The sequence below is a fragment of the Haplochromis burtoni genome, unplaced genomic scaffold (genome assembly GCF_018398535.1).
Source record: "Haplochromis burtoni strain Fernald_Lab_line unplaced genomic scaffold, NCSU_Asbu1 Contig_159, whole genome shotgun sequence".
Lineage (NCBI taxonomy): Eukaryota > Metazoa > Chordata > Actinopteri > Cichliformes > Cichlidae > Haplochromis > Haplochromis burtoni.
Genome location: NW_024582520.1, coordinates 1,119,977 through 1,137,795, shown reverse-complemented (window position 1 = coordinate 1,137,795; position 17,819 = coordinate 1,119,977). Strand labels below are relative to the sequence as shown.

The 17,819-nt window shown below is 41.3% G+C and overlaps 1 protein-coding gene across 2 annotated transcripts in view; it reads right to left on the bottom strand.

Moving 5' to 3' along the window:
- Positions 1–17,819, bottom strand: part of aff2 (AF4/FMR2 family, member 2) — a 213,120-nt gene that overhangs the window by 30,880 nt on the left and 164,421 nt on the right. Inside the window, exons 15-18 of one of the 2 annotated variants that reach the window (XM_042225097.1) lie at positions 16,748–16,952; positions 9,116–10,192; positions 8,901–9,016; positions 77–314 (exon numbers count right to left, since the gene is read on the bottom strand). In XM_042225097.1, the coding sequence (XP_042081031.1) occupies positions 77–314; positions 8,901–9,016; positions 9,116–10,192; positions 16,748–16,952 (1,636 nt within the window). Of the gene's footprint in view, positions 1–76; positions 318–8,900; positions 9,017–9,115; positions 10,193–16,747; positions 16,953–17,819 lie in introns of both variants that reach the window. The other variant, XM_042225096.1, reaches the window with a different exon arrangement.

The window sequence follows — 17,819 nt, the reverse complement described above, 5'->3', positions numbered from 1 at the left end:
ACATCGGTGTTCATCATTAAAAGCTGACCACCAGGTCTGTGTCCACAGGACTGTATATATATATATAAGCACTTACACTGCCATTTCTCACATGCGCTGATGTTTTTCCTTCACCTCTCCGGTGTCTGTGTGAGGAAGAGGAGGTGGAAGCAGCGGAGGCGGCGCAGGGCAGCATCCCAGCGGCGCTGGCCTCCTGGCTAAGAGAGGAGCTGCTGTCGCAGGGCCGTTTGCGAGGCGGATCATCGGACAGAGGGGACAGGAGCGGCGGGAGCAGCTTTTCATCGTGCCGTCGGGACTGCTTCCTGTTCAGAGAGCTACTGAACACGCACGCACACACACATACGCACATACACGCACACACACAGAGACAGAAAAGAAGTGAGATTATTTGTTTACTTATGCAGAGGCACTGAATGCTATGTTTTTACTTTGTTCTGTGTTGTATCTGTGCTATACGTGAGTTACTCATGGTATGCGAGTCTCAGTGTAGCTCGTCCTGGCACTGTTCATTTTGCTCCAAAGACACAGACCAAGTGCAAGTGTCCTGAAGCCCTCATGTGGGGCTTTTTGCTACCTTTAAAAATTAAGTGAGTGATACTGAAACTAATCCCACGATGACTGAGGACTCCTCTTGTATCTACATTCAGTTTATTACTGGGTTCAGGACTGTTAGTGGCAAAAAAAAAAACACAAGACAGAATTTAGGGACTAATGAATGAATTTACCTTATTTTTAAATCTGTGAACGATATTTTTTTCCCCTGTAAAATTATTGGAATTCTGCCTTCCCCCATAGCACCTCGACAATTATTCCCTCAGCCGCCTTATTGTAGCTCCTGTGACTCATATTGTTTGCAGCACAACAGATAATATTTTTATGTTTTTCCTCTCCCTGGAAACTCTGGGGGTTTGATGCGGTGAGGAAGTTGCTGAGCTCGCAGAACAAGGCCCCAGGCACCGACATTAGCAATAATAGACAAAATCATGGAGACAAAGACTAATTAGCTGCTGTGGAGTGTGTGCATGCGGAGCGTGAGTGTGTGCTTTTGTGTCTGCGCACGGCATAATTGATGTGTCTGCGGCTGTTTGTGTGCGTGCATATGCTAATTTGCGTGTAGTGGCGTGTGTCTGTCTTTAAGTGGACGCTGATGTGTGTACAGGGAAGTAGGTGAGAGCACTCAGACTTCTTTTAAAGGCATAATAAGTTAACAAATTGAGAGGCTCTTAGAATAAAATGACCACAGTATATCTGCCAAATCATTTCCTGTAATGCATTTGCAGTGACTCAGTGAGAAGATTTATATTCCAACTGAAATGAGATTTCTCCTTTTTTTGGTACACTACAGCATTCATATCAGTCTTTAAATCACTTGTCGTGTGTTCGGCTTTGTCATACGAATTAAGAACCAAACAGCAGAATGCCACTTATGAGATTTTTTCCGGTTTTACTTTTTCCAGTGACCCTGCCGGTTTGTTGGGTCGACACAGACGGGAGCCGTCTCTTCTACACAGAGCGAGACATGAGGGAGTAGGAGCCCAGCATTAAACACCTATGTCAGCACCGTATCAAAAGTATTATCTGACTTAAGCCCCTTTCAGTCATGCACTCCTTGTTTGGTCATTTGACTGCATCTGGCCAGGTTTTTGTAAGAAAAGAGCACGCTGGCTACTTTTTAAGTCGGCGTTGTGACAACTCCCATATTTTTCATACATAAGGCACACGGGATTATAAGGCGCATTAAGTGAAACAAAACAGTCAGATAAGTCAAACTTTACTCAACTCATTCTTTTGCTTCCTCCACTTCTGTACCATTGATTCATTAATGTTGAATTCTCTCACAGCTGCTCTATTCCCATGTTGTTGCAGTATATTAATGACTAACCTTCTATTGTGAATGGATGATCTCAGTTGTTCCTCCTGACTGAAGTTTGGTCAGTTTACAGCATCCTACCATGCGACTGCATTTGTCCCTAACCATCGGGAACCCACACGTTAACTTTTATCGAGTGGAAAAAAAATTAGCATTATGCTAACATAGCTGTGTCGCTAGCCACGTTATATACCAGCTAGCCCAACTTCCGTAACCCTACAAACGTCACTGCTGTTTAGTTTTCTGTCTTCGTTTATTTTAATCTCTGTGTGCAGCGCTTTGTGACTACCTGTCTATGAAAAGCGCTTAATAAATAAACTTTAGTTACTTTATTTACTTCATTTATGTTGGAAGTGATAGCAGAGCTGTACTTTTGAATTCTTTCAGAAATCTCTCAGTCAGAACATGCTACAGTATATCATGTTTAGGTGGAAGCTAGCGAGCTAACTTCCTGCTAACTTCTAACTCGGTTAAATGTAATAAATTCTGTTTTCATGGATGCCTGGATGTTAAACTTAATTGTTACACCTGGTAAAGCAGCAATGCTGATCATTTTATTAAAGATGAAAGAATTTAGACAGTTTTTAACTCTCAGTGATGCCGCAGTGTTTGTTTGACTTTGGGACCTGAACTAGACAGAGTTTAGGACCCAGATTACTCCACGAGGCTCCTGACTACGGCAGCCGTAATGCTCCAACAATCCATCAAGTGGTGCGACTTCGTAGCTTACCAAAGTCGTACTAAAACATTTTTTAAAGAGTTTTGAGCGCCGTGTAGCACATCAAATTGGTTCGAGGTCAGTGAACACAACCAGAATTCATACATAAGGCGCACTGTCGATTTTTGAGAAAATTAAAGGATTTTAAGTGCGCCTTATAGTGCAGAAAATACGGTATGTATTACTTTCAGTATGACATGCTGTTACACCAAGGGGCGATTTCTGGAACTGAAAAATGAAGCCGATACAGAACTAGCAAAAGCTGCAGTTCCTGTAGGTGCCAATCCCACTTTTCTTTAGTTGTGACAAGAACTTCTTCAAAATCACTAAACATCTTTTGTATATTCTGAGATTTTACTTCGTTCTGTAATTCTACATCTAAAACAGACTGAAATATTTACAGAAAGTACAAGTTGACTGTAGAGCACCTAGAACAATGCAGATAAAAGTCTGTGACGGGTCAGATTACAGATGAAATGTTCACAGAAGGTAAATTCATCTGGTTGCTTCCAGCTGTTTCCAGAAGTCTTCTCTCAAAGCTTCTGACACACTAACAACAGCATAAAGTGACAAAAACACTTCATGAGTAACTTAAGATAAATTACCCATAAAACTGAGATGGGATCAGTCAGGATCAAACAGAAAATGATGTTGATTAAAAGTTTTACTGAAGTTTGTGCGGGTGCATCCACAAAAATTCAGATCGGAGCCTCACTAATAATCCAGGAGGCTATTAAAATACATTCCTCATGGTAAGAAACGTTTTTTTTCCTAAACATGGCTAAACCACCACAGTAACTTATGCTGAACACATAACCTGGCTGGGAGTCAGGAATTGGTTGTGTTTAAAATTGACTGTGAGCGCCGTGTTTTCACTGAGCCTATTATTGAAAGTTTTAAGTGCAATATAGATTTTCTGCTGAGGGAATAGGTTTTATATGTCCAAGTTGTTAAGCCCTACCTGACTAAAACCACTGAATGAAGTGTGTGTCACAATGACACAGGGATGTACATGCATTAATACAGAAAATGTTTAAATGTTATACTTGATTCTAATCTGCTGCTAATCCTCTTTCACACTGATGGAACTGCAGCTACTGGAACACAGAACACACACCAAGAATATCAGTTCAATCAAAAAATTAATTTCACTTTGATCTGCCAACAAACTAAAGTAATTTCAAGGCGTCCTTTATTAGGTTCTGGGATGTTAACCTTTAATGTTTAAATGTATTCAGTTTAAAGTTTCAGAGCTCTAATGTGCAGCTGTCAGAAATAAAGCAGCACTGGGAGCAACTCAGCCATAAAATAATTAACTGGAATTAAAAAATGTATTTTACCACCCTGTACGCTAAATCACCAGATTAACGATTTTCTGCAGCATTAATTTCTTGTCTTATTTGCAACTGTTTGCAATTTTTCTGTTATATTTTTAGATTCTTTACAGATTTTTAATCACCTTTTTATCTTTAAGAGCATCTGATATGTGTCTAATTGCAGTAGGGGGCCTTCATAGGGATCATTTTTTGCAGAAGTTACACGACAGGTGCGGCATGATGCAGGAAGCCCGGTTTAAGAGAAAGCTACGGTGGCCGAGAGAGGCCAAACGGACTGCAACTTCAGAAAACACTTGCAAAAGGGAAAATGCTGCAAAAAGAAAAACACTTGCAAAAAGGAAAATGCTGCAAAAAGAAAAACACTTGCAAAGAGAAAAATGCTGCAAAAGCACACACAACACAACGGAAATGTTTCTGGGGAGACAATAACTGGATGGACCAGTTGCACGAACCAAAACATACTAACAAGTGCACTGGGACTGGGACACACTTCAAAGAAGTGGAAGCGGAGCGGCCAAAGAGTAAACTTTCAAAAGTAAGTTCTGAATATTATGCCACTTATTTATGTGCAAATGTTTAATAATGAATAACATTAAAACATTACTGTTGGCCACATGCCGGCAAAGTTATGTGACATTAGCGATGTTTGTACTTTCAGCGTTTACTTTGTTTGAGCCTTTACTTTAAAATATATGCCGTTCGATAATAATAACACAAACATTAAATCCTCCTTCTCTTGTGCTGTTGTGTAACAGTGTGTACACCTGAGACTGTCCCCTGTCTGTCCTGCACTCTCTCTCTGTTTCTTTCTCTCTGATTGTGGAATAAAAGTATGAACATGTATTTATAAGTCACACTTGTGTTTGAATCCTGCAGCTTATCACACATTTGATTTCCATGCGTGACAACTGCAAGTGTCCAGAATGAGGACAGACTGAGGGACCCACTGCTGCACATCATCTGTGAGGCTTTGGGTCCCTGATGATCCACCAGGACAAACTCAGCAGTGTGTGAGGAAGAGGAGGAGGAAGAGCCAGCAGCAGCTGACAGATGGAGAGAATAGACAGACTGTTCCCTGTTTGTGAAGGACTGCTAGAAAAGTTTAGAATAACTAATTGTCTGTCCTGAATCAGTCTTATTAGGTAATGTTCAAATAATTTGATCATCCCAGTGTTTTCAGTGTGGGAGAAAGTACTCAGGGCCTTCAAGTTACACACTATGAAAGGCAGCAACAAGTTTAATATTCAGAAACCTAAAGTCTGTATCAGCAGCAGAATGGAGCTAAAAAATAAATGTTTGTTCCAGTTCTATGAAGCTTTGAGTATGAGGATTAGTAGCACTGCTGTGTTTGTTGCATCATATTGCTGTAATTGTTTATATGCTTTATATATTCTGAGGTAAGTTGATCTATAGTGTTACATCATATTCTATAAGGATGTTATGTGTTTGTAGACTTTCTGCCCAGTTTGACCCATTTAGCAGAAGTCAGCCTGTTTAAGGCTCTGATATCTATTCTGTATGACTTCAAGCAGTGATGACATGGTCTGATTTTCTCACCCAATAAAGGAATATTTCATATATCAGTCTACTCTTCATTCTATCAGAAACAGTTTTCACAGCTCGTACATTTTCTTTTTACACATATATGTAAGCATTGAGCCAAATTTAGTAATGCCAACATATTAAAAGAACAATATTTGTCTCATATATAATACATCTATATATACACTGTCACAGATACTTGTGTTTAAGTGAAGATTTAAGGTGATAGGAAATATAAATAAATGCAACTTGAATCTTTACTGAAGCTCAGTATTTGACACGGAGTTCAAACTCACTGCTGTAATAACTAATGATTAATATAATATTGGCCATATTATATTCACATTACCAAAGTGAGATGACTTTAGTCTCATGAACAACATTAGCTAATTGTTATTTACTAGTTAATCTTAAATGACTGTTCAGTACAAAAATGAAGCCCAACAATCATGTTTTACAGTCCTGTGGTCTCAGCCTCAGATACTTATCAAATCACACAAAGCTCATGTAGAAACAAATGTACAAAATATGTTCTCCTTCATTTCTGTCAAACAAAGCTGTATGAAACGTTTCCAGCTGTTAGTATCATGGTTGCTAGGCAACCTGGGCAGCGTGACGGAGGCTAGACCGTCCCATTTCACAAGCCTACAAGCCTCGCACTTCCGGCCTCAGCGGTCTTTGAGTACACGGCCCTTGAGGACCGTTAAGGCTGCGTACTTTAAGGCTGCAGACCCTGAATTGGGAAACAGTCCCTGAATTGGGAAACAGTCCCTGAATTGGGATACAGCCATACATACATGTTTTGGTTCGTGCAACTGGTCCGTCCGGTTATTGTCTCCCCAGAAACATTTCCGTTGTGTTGTGTGTGTGCTTTTGTAGCATTTTTTATTTTGGCAGCATTTTTCTTTTTGCAAGTGTTTTTCTTTTTGCAGCATTTTCCCTTTTGCAAGTGTTTTCTGAAGTTGCAGTCCGTTTGGCCTCTCTCGGCCACCGTAGAAAGCTGATAACCAGCACTGCGATAGCTGTAAAGTCTTACTTGGGTCAAACTGGCCAACCCAAAGAAAACCTGGTTCTGTTAAACTTTATTTCACTGAACTTAGGATTCCCCTCAGAGCTCAGCCTGCCTTACTCAGCACCAGAAGGCTGTTCTGACCCAGTGTTTGTGTTGTTGTTTCTCTTGCAGTAAAAATAATGTATTATATGGACCACAACTGGGCCAATTTGGATCCAGTGACTTGCTGACCAAGACTAAATGTGATTTCTGTGCTGTTCTGGGGTCAAATCTCAGCCACATGTGGTCATCGCTGATTATCTGCTATCAAAATATGACCCAGCTGATTAAAACAGGTGGGATGATAACTGTCAAAAGTCACAGGAAACTGCCAACTGGATCTGAGGCAGATGATCACATCAGCCAATTCAGAGTTTCCGTAAAAAGCCTCCCAGATGATAAATGGGATGTGACAACTACGCCAGTGTCACAGGTTCAACTCCAGGTCACTCCCTCTTTTCTCTGCCACCTCTCGCTGCCGTGCATGCTTCGATAAAGCCGAGATGCTATAAAAATATTTCCTCTGTAGCTGTCACGTTGAGGCTTATTTATAGCGACAGCCCGCTTAGGCTGTTTTTAAATAATTCACACGGAAAGCCGAGATTCATGGTTTGTCATTCCCGCGTCACCGTGTGAATTGAACTCGCCTGTCTAGTGGCTCCGTCGCGACATTCAAATTTTTAATCCTTCCTAAAAATACCCAGTCTCTAGTAAAGTTGCCTGATTACCTCTACTAGTGTCTATGACAGTCACATGAGGATGAGGAGCATAGCAGGGATTCAGGGAAGGATGAATCAGTGGAGGGAAAGCTGAGCCTTTTCTGGAATTTCTTAACTCATTTTAATAGAGTATCTAAAATTTTCATTCACAGGTTTCTTGGGATGATTGAGACATAATTTACTAATGAAACGAGGCTTCATTGACTGTTTTTCATCATACAGTACGGTTCTTTATTTTTTTCCTCACCTGCTCTGGAAAGGGTATTTGCAATGACCTGAACTTTTGGTTTCAGACACTTTTTACCACTGTTGGCTCTGTATGATGTCACTATGAGCTGATATCCATGTTGCAAGTCAAGGTCAATGAAGTTATCATACATGGTTCCACATTAATGAGTTAGATTTCTCACTGGATCACCATATAGTGTTATATGGAGTTGGGGCAACAATTAATATAAAACTGACTACCGTTGTTCTACATTTATGATAGAGTATTGTTTTTTTCATCGCTGCTCACTAGACATATCTGGTGCATGTCTAAAACTGGAGTTACCATCACTTGCACTAGTTTTACATGAGCAGGGTATATGAATAAATATGGTGCCTTCATATTATGGCCCCAATTTTTAGAAACCAAAGACAAACAACACCTGTTTCAACGTTTAGAACAACTCTTGATATATATGATGTCTGGGTTTTATCGGCCTGCCACAGCTAGTTTTGATGTTACAATAAGTTTGGCAGTTTGGGTGAAAAACCTGATTTCCCTGAAAAAACGCTGATGTTGGAAATGCTCCAAGCCATTACTGATTGGTCAAATGCAATAGCATCACTATCTGTCACATGACCTGATTGGCCATTTAAGGAACCAAATATAGTTCTTTAAAGCACTTTGTGATCTTGCACCAGTCTGTTTGTCTGGAATACCTCTAATCTATGACAAAGGAGAGCACCTCGTGCCCTCCGGCAGGACTCTTATGTATTTAATTTTTCATTTTTTAAGTGCAGAAAAAAGTTTTTTTGTTGGCCAGGTTTTACTACATTGACTGAGGACGTGTGAACAGCTCTAACCGATGGTAGATCTGCCTTTAAAAAAGGGATCGGACTCCTAATAGATCAGATTTGTATGATTCACAGATGACTTTTGTTCAGCTTCTCGGTTCATCCACCACCTTCTTTTGGTTGGCTGTCGTTTGTAAACAGAAGCACTGAACAGTAGGTGGGCGGGGCCAGAGATGACCACATCATAACCAGGTGTAAGTAAAGTCCAGTAGAACTAGAGGAACAGAGGGTTCAGAGCTACTCGCACATACGTTAATCTCATCACTCGACACTTTGGCCACGTTTACGCTGGCATCCACCATTGTACCAGTGTATGTATGACAGAAAATAAGAAGCAGCACAATAGGATGACACTTTGCACAACATGTCTTCAGGCTGTGCTGCATTCTGATCTATCGATGCTACTGTTTGTGGACTGGTATCAGCACAATTAGTGAAAAACCCCTTGGACATCTGGCTCGTTGATAATGAGGGAGTGATGCCAAAACTTGATCTATGTAGTGTTTCGGGCTTTCATTACAGTACAATCTCTTCCTCATCCCGCTGAGTCCTTTCCCAGAGCTAATCTGCCGGGTGGCTCGTGTGCACTGTTAATGCTTACTCTGCCGTGCTGCTCTTATGGTTGTGTATTGGAGAGATGCAGGGTGGGAGGAGCAGACAGTCTTTGTCCAATCGCAGCTTCTTATTGCAGTTCACTGATGAGTCTCCGTGGTCCGACTAGGAACAGAGAAATCAGAATTCACAGATGTGAAGGAGTGAAGTAAACAGCCAGCAGAACAGTTAAGGCGGTATATGTGAACAAACGCTGCTTCACACCTTGTGTTTCCTCTTGCTCTTGCTTGCGTGTTTCTCGGGTGGAACCACCATGTTTGCAGCCGCCTGCCTTCTGTGTTTACCTCCATTCTCTGCTCTCTCCGTCCTCCCAGCCAGCCTGGGATTAGTCTGCTCTTGCACGGGGTTGTTGTCCGGGACCCCCAGACCCTGGCACATCTTTTCTCTGTCCCTCACTGCCGTCCTCTCTCTCTCCCCGAGTCCGAATCTTTCCCTGTCCTCTCTGTCCATCGGCCTCTCTCTCTCTGTTAATCGCTCTCTCTCACCTTGCCTCTCTCTGTCCTGCACTAATCGCTCATTTTCTTCCTCCTGTCTCTCCCCTTTCATCAGCTTCTGTCTCTCTCTGAGCCCCGGCCACTCTCTGTCTTCCTGCTTCTGTCTCTCCCTCTCTGCCACACCTATCCTCTCCCTCTCCCCTTGTCTCTCTCTGTCTCTCCCCTCACTCCCATCCCTTTCTGAAATTCCCACCCTTGATCTTTCCCCCGCGGACTGGCCGGGCACCCTGCTGAGCAGACTCAGGTCAATTTTTACCCATAAACTCTGGATCTCATGGTATTCCCTCAAGGGTGAGAGAGGCACCTCGTGTCCCAGATTGGAAGGCGGTGACATGGGCTCCAGGTCTTTGCTTTGCCCTCCTAACCCTCCAGGATCGGGAACAGAGGTGCCAAATGAACCACTTATGTTGCTAATGCTCAGGGAGTTACAGCTACTACTGCTGCCGTTACTACTGCTGCCGATGCTACCGTTACTACTGCTGCTGCTACCGTTAGTGGGCACGTTGCTACCATCTTTGACTCGAAGTCCCTTCCCTCCAAATGTTCCCAGACTCCCCACACCGCCAGCAGAGCCAAGGCATGGGAGAAGAGGCGCGTGCATGTGTGCGTTGGACAGAGTCTGCGTGTTAATTGCAGAGCGTGTCATCTGTGGCGGCAAAGCTGGGATTTTGATGGCTTCCTCCGTATCCGACTGGCATTCTGACGAAGAGGAGGAGGAATCTGTTTCGATGAATTCTCTGGACTTGGGTGTGATCCTGGTGCTGGGACCTCTGTGTTTCCGCTTGTCCTGATGAAAATATATGTAAATGTATGAAAAGGAGCAACAAAATACAAGATACAAGTCAAGAAAAAATGGCAGATATAACACACACAAAGGAAGCTTCTGATCTTTAGCCATCTCTTATACCCCGTCCACTAATGCACTTTTAAACCCCGACGAAGAAAAAAACCTGGTGTAGACAAACGTTATAATCAAAAGCAAAGCACATACAGCACATTACTGAATGTGATAATATCATGCAAATTAGGCAGCACGAGTTGCCAGCTTGTTCCACTAATCTGTGAAGCAAAAAGAAACATGTTTGACTGTCTCGTTTTGAATGTCACTGATATTCGCTGCACACAAGTCACACAGTTGAGCGCAGGCGGTCTGTTTGTCACATGCAAATTAAAAGATGCGTCTCACATTTCTTAGTTGAGTTCTTTCTAAGATGCGAGGGCACAGTTTCATAAACAAGTGCATCTTTATTATAGAAACTTTTCCAGTTTTCTCTTTAAAGATCCCATTTCGATGCACTTCTGGATTGCTTCTGGTAAAGCAGGAATTTTTCCTGAGCTTCCTGGGAGCCGTGTCCTGACCACCTTCACTTAGCGGTCCTCAGACTTGACCAGAGAGAAAACTTCTCAATGTCCCAAATTTCACACGGAATAATGTGTTTGATGAGCACAGTTCTCAGCCAAAGAGATTTGATAGGAGCACGTCGTCGTTCTCTTCATCTTTGTGCACAGTTAATTTGTCTTCCAGGGTGAGGCGCAGAACTTTTTTTTCTTTTTTTTAGCTGTGCAAACACAATATTCACTTCCTACCACACTACTTACATGATTTGGCACCCTGCGACTTTTTTCACTTCCCCCAAAATGAAAAATCAGATTGAAGCATCACCATTTTGACATAGTGAAGGAGCTCCAACACTCATTGTGGAGGCATTACCAGCAAGGGACAGAACGGCTCTTCCGGGGAGCGATGCATATAAAGTGGTCTGGAAGATGAACATCATGAAGCTTTAGGTTTCTAGAGTCGTGACTCACATAGCAGATCATTGAGTGTCCACTAAAGAAATATCCTCTTTGATGGTAACAGTGATATTCAGTCTTGATAGCATTATCATTAATTCTTTTAAGTTTTTAAAATATGTGGCTTCATATTCAAGTGCATCTAAAATCCATGAAGAATAGGAAGAAATTGTTTGGAAAAGCTTTACTGTCTTACTGTTTTTCTCACAGACTGTATATAAAAGATGGACATAGCCTCCATAGTAGCAGAATCCAGATGTGAAACTTAAACTGAGTGTTTGTGCTGTTGTCATGTTAGTGTTTGAAACCTCAGAAAACGAACACGCAGGTTTAACCAGTGCAGGTGTAAGTGCTAGCTTATAGCCTAGCACAGTGGCTCCCAAAGTTGGGGCCATTGCAGGGGGGCACGGTATGAATAAAAAATAGAACGCTTGAACACTGCTAGCATAATGGACAGGTTTTCAACGGGGCTGCCACACAAACGCAAAGCAGAAGATGAAGCATCGCCACATGTGCTTCCAAACCAACTTCATTCCAAGCCAAAGACTTGAACATATGATGAAGGATATCTTGCCTTTGGCTTCACCTGCACAACGGTGGTGCCAAGGTAGGTCTCCCCGGCAGAATTAGTTTCTCCTGCTTCGGGAGCACACGCTGTCCAAATCTTTCTTTCATGTAGTGAAGCTGCATTAGTACATCAGCTACATAGTCTGCTATTATTAATTTAATGGTGATAATTTACAAAACAAACATGTTGTATTTAGCATGACCTGACACTAGCATGGACGTGGATGCTTCCTTACTGTTGCCTGTAGACTCTGTTTATCTACTAGCAGGAGCATCATTGTAATTTCAGTTTGGTTAAATGGATTTTAGTTACATGATGCTGATGTTACCTGAATAAACATTAGTATTAGTAGATATTAGACTTAGTATTTTGTCCTTTCTTTAATCCTTGGAATCATACAGTACACGATGACACAATAATGTGAAATTTTGATTTAAATTGGGGAAATCCAGAAATCATCAAAGTCATTAGCTTACACTCTGTAAGCAGTCTACATTTGAAATGGAAATAATGTGAAAGGACAGAATAACTTCCAATTAAATTTTAAGTTTTTCTCCTGTTTTCTTACCTAAATATGAGTGTGTAATATTCTGTTTTTACAGATGGATAAAGAAAAACAGTGACTGGTTAACCTGGCTCCTTTACTCTGTCTGTGGATCTCAGCCTCAAGCTTAGTTTATATCTCCTACAGACCAAACTCTTTGCAAACAGGTCACATCTACACAGTTTATGCCTGAAGCTGCACCGCAGGGCACAGTCGTTTTAACCAAATTTTACTTAAACAGGTTAAAATGGTTAATTTGTTGTGGGCTGTCTTCTGTTGTAGTTAGTATTTACAGCAGCAGACTGCCGAACTATTCCATGTTTTTGGATAACAAAGGTGAAGGATATGGGCTTTGGTCTTATTGTAGGTTTGATTAGTGTTTTTGTTCTTTAGATTATTTTTTAACAATAGGAAAATAAATGTATATATAAATATATACGAGCGAAAACTGGCTTCTAGCTGTTTGTGTATCATCAGTTTAACTTTCTGACAAGCCTTCTTTCTTCTTCTGTAAATAAGGTGTGTCAGCTGGCAGACGCAGCCACAATCCACTCAGTTTATTTTCATTTTTAGTGCTGTGTAGCTACACCTGCATCGCTGCCCTTGTCTTGTTCCCAATCAAAATTGACCCTGTGATGTTGAATGCTTAATTTTAGACATGTACTGATCAATTATCCTCAACTGAAACAAAGGCGAGCGAGGAGCAGTGATGTGTGTGCAACAGCAACACGAGAAAGCAACTACAGAGGCAGATGCAGAGAAGAAAACACCACTAATGTTCCCAGTCGTCAGTATAAACCCACTCGCTTGGCAGACGCAGCCCTCTGGAATCTTTCCAATGCGTGTTGCCATCTGCAAAATCCATTCTCAGTAAATGCCATGTAGTGTTTTGCTGAAATAGAAAAAAGGGGGAAACTGTCCCTTGCACAGAGCTTATTTGCACTGCCGGCAAAAGCTTTTCCTTTCTTGAACAAAACTCCTCTGGCCTGTTTTCTCCATAGTTCACCTCTCCTCACTGTTGACATTAGCCGTCTTGCCAGCTGCTCTGCGCAACTAAAACAGGCAGAAGATCAAATGTTGCAACAGCACTTACGGCACCGATTGCACACGTTAGCGTTCATCTCCATTCTCAGGTAATTTAAGAAAGGTTATATCTCTTTAGTAAAACAAGGACATTTTCACCTGCGTACACTTGACAGGTGAGGCACGTCTGTATGTATACCATGAAATATAACGACAGCCCGTTGGATTTAATTATATACTGTAGCATCGTTAATTTTGATCTGTGTGCGTACAAGAGAGCCAAAATCTCAGACTTCAGACTGAAATGCTCACGAGTAGATTTTTATTAAACTTTTGGATCCGTTAGATGTGAATGAGACAGTATAACCCAAATATAATCATTTCAGGCACACAGCTGTGGCTGTGAGCACAGCAGCCTCACACAACTGCTGTGGAAGTGTAACAGTAACCAGTATTAGGGCCCCATTAAAAAAGAAATATTATTGCTCATTTTGAGAATAAAGTTGACTTCATTCTTTAAATAATATTTCAAGTTTAATCTCGAAATTTCGACCTTATTCTCAAAATGAACAGTAATATATATTTTTCATAATGCTTCGTCGTATTAATTCACCTGTAAATAAATGACATTGAAAACTTTGAACTTACAAGGTAAAATATTTACATGTAGCTACACTGGGACAAGTCGGTAAGAGTCAGCTTTCTCAGGAAACAAAGAAAGAATTATACTGTAAGTAAATGTATGTAGTGTTTAGGTCATTTTAAGGAATTGTGTAAGGAATTTGAAGTAGTGGAGGACTGATTTTAGAGCATCACTTCATGTGTTTTACAGCAAAGATGACACAAATGATACTGTAAGTAGAGAAAATCAAAACTGGCCGGCATGTGTGACCTTGTAATGGAGGAACCAAGTCTAACTTAATTTATCGACTTTTATTTATAATCAAAAACAATATTGAACAGAATTAGCAACAAATCAAATAAAGATATAAAGATGCAAAAAAAATAAAGACCTAAAAATGTAAGCTTCCACAGTACGACCGCTGTCCCAAAAAATGATTTACGATGTAAGATGTTCGTTTTTCCAAATATGACCACTGCACACTGCTTACACTTACATTATATATATTTTTGTGTTGCTTTATTTCTATAAAATATATGAAGTTACGCATTACTTAAAATTACTTACGCATTACTTAAAATTACCTTCAGAAAACTTAAATTTACTTACAATATAATTCCATCCTATTCTAGTGTATCTACCTATAAGTGTTTATAGGTAAATATAATGATCTAATTTCAGTTAAAATACATTGGAACTCCATTTAATTACAGGGGAGCCGTTAGTCGTGGACGCCATTATTAAGTGTTACCATGAAAAGTTGTGTATATGTGGGGCAACCAATCAGAAAACAGCAAGGCTGTAAAGGGCTTGCTTCAGACAGTTGGTAAATTGAGAGGATTCACTAACGTCTGGCCTAAAATAAACGATGGTTATTCTGAAATAAGAATATTAGGTCCCCTTTCAGTTCATGCTCAGTACTGTGGGTAAATCCTTGCAGTGGGATATGTGGAAAAGTATTCGAACTTTTATGTTGTTTCCCTGAAGTCGATGAAAACAAAAGAGAACATGATGATAATTAGGCATTAAGTAATTAGTTGTTAAATTAATTCTAAGTACTGTGTGAGTGAATTAAAGTTTGGAGCTCTGAGGGGCTGTCGGGGCGCCTGTAGCTCCGGCTGCTGACGCAGAGGTGGCAGTTGTCAGAGTTGGGCACGTCATGCTGCCGGGTCACTTCTTCAAGTCTTCTCTGTGGGCTGTAACAGCTGAGCTGCTGTTTGCTGGTTACTGCAGTTTTCCTCAGTGTAATCTTGTTGTAACATCGCTGACAGCTGCTAACGTGTTAGTTGCTAATTTGTCAGCAGATGAGTTTTACGAGAACAATTTCCACAACCTGACAGCAGAACAACGGAGGGGAAATTTGTTCTCAAAGCAAAACAAGTAATGACGAAAGACACCAGCATCACAGAGATCAGCCAACATGAAAACATCTGAAAAGAAAATCATCAGCGTTATTTGTTTACACGTTTTCTAGGGCTTCTTATTCACTCACTGTTCAGCCGCACTGCAGCGTTAAAGTTACATTAGGTCAACATTTTCATGATTTCCTTTTAGCATTTTGAATGTTTGTTGCTGTTTAACCATTTAAATCCTCCTGTTCTTCCACTTGAGTTAAAAACACTCCGTTACAATGTAACACTACCACCAACGTCATTAGGTACCCCCTGCTAGTACCGGGTTGGACGCCCCTTTTGCCCTAATTCTTTAAGGAATCACACAGTTGCTGTAGATCTACAGTGAGCTCACTGTCATGAAGAAAGCGGTTTGAGCTTTTGTGATATTGAACATTATCCTGCTGCATGCAGTCATCAGCAGATGGGTGCACTGTGGTCATAAAGAGATGCTCAGGGAGGCTAACCTGTCGCTGGCGTCACACAGATGTTTTTCTAAAACCCTTTGCTAAACTGAAAGAATTCCCACGCTTCCTGAAAGCAGCGTCTCTGTGCTTTTCAGTGATATTAGGGTCGCTGCAGCCCTGCTAAGGTTGCAGCTGTTGGTACTCAATGTGTGAAAATATCCTCCACACCACTGCATCACCAACAGCCTGAACTGTTGACGAGACATCCTGACCATCCACCATCTATCTGAGTGAGTCTGTGCAAATGATATCCTTAGTTTGCTGTTTTTAGCTGAAGGAAATGGCATCATGTGTGGTCTTCTGCTGCTGCGAGGTTTGCAGTGTTGTGCTGCGGTGTCAGGGATGCTCTTCTACATTCATATGTTGTAACGAGCAGTTATTTGAGTTACTGTTGTCCTCGATATTTTCTAAATCCTTTTTGAGACCATTCTCTGAAATCCCAGTAGATCAGCAGAAACACTCAGCCGAGCAGCCCATCTGGCACCAACAACCATGCATTTCAAAGTCACTTTAATCACCTTTCTTCTCCAATCTGATGCTCACTTTGATCATGTATAGAGCATGTATGCCTAATTTCACTGAGTTGCTGCCCAGTGAGCAGTTCAACAGATGTACCTAACAAAGTGTTCATCTTGTGGTGTTTTAATATAAATATGTAGCATTACGTGTATGTATTTAACAAAAACTGATTTCCCTTTTCCATTAATGAGCATACAATAGCTGTATATATTCATATATATTCACACACAGCTGAGACTGGATTACAAACAGGAACCTTTCAGGGAAGGAACCACGAGTCAGTACATTTGCTGTAGAGTTGCATAAAGCGATAAGTATAGGGGACAGTCTGATACATCTGTACTTGGTGTTCAGCCCTATTCCAAATGTCTGCAACCTTCTTGCAGTACACACACACACACATCTAAAACTAACCTGGTTTACACTGACAGCAGGTACTGGCAGTGGGGTTTGCTGTAGCGCTGCTGGTGGAGTGGCTGTGTTAGTGTTTGAGTTGGTAGCACTGCGAGGTTCTTTCCTTGGGGCTGTTTTCCCACCGGGAGGTTTACTACGTGGCCTCGGGGGGTTCTGATGCTCCAGGGAGGGGGGAGGCAACAGGTCCTTCTCCCTCGCTGCGGGGCTAATGGGAGAAACAATAAGAGGAAGGCTCACTACTGGAACTAGATTCACCCTTGAGCAAGGCAGTGAAGCCCAAGCTACATGATAAACAATAGAAGGTAATGCTTGCCATTGCTTGGTCTTGTGAACGCATGAAATAATTGAAAACAGCATGCATTCAGTCAAACTTGGACGTAGGAAGCTTAAAATGGAACGAAGAAAAGGAAGAGGTGATTGAGGGAGAGGAAAATGAAAAACAGGAAAAACAATCAATGTTATTTTTTTTCCTAATTAGGCCAACGTCAAGCTGCGCACAGAGTCTGACATGGCTTCTACTCAGTCTCAGCACTGTTCAGCTCAGAGGGAGTGACAGTCTTCAGTGGCCATGTGCCAGACAGCTCAGTGATCCATGGGAACCTCTGTTAGCTCTAAGCTGCAGTGTGAAGCAGGTGGTAAAGTTCCTAACAGTAATTGTAATAGTTTAGTCAATAGCAAGCACTGTATCAGTTATAGAGCCAGTTACACATCAGAATATAGGCTGCTGTGGATTTTTATCTCAAACTGTCAGGCTTATGTTGAAATGGTGAGAGTGCACCAGTGTCTTCTTCATGTGCTGCTTTACAGAGACAGCTAAGATGGAAATATCTGGCTCAATTTTATTGATTAAAAGAGATATCACTATAGTCAGATGCACACAAACCCTGCCCTTGTACATAATGGCACAGCCCACATAGTAAAGTGTAGTGTAGAATGTGCTCAGCTCGAGTAGGTCAATATGGCTTAAGACAGTTGTTGCTTTTTAGGTAACTAGCTCTCAGAGGAGCTCGAGACATTCACCTGGGAGATGAAAATAAGACTTTTGTAGCTCTAGCTTAAAATTATATATATA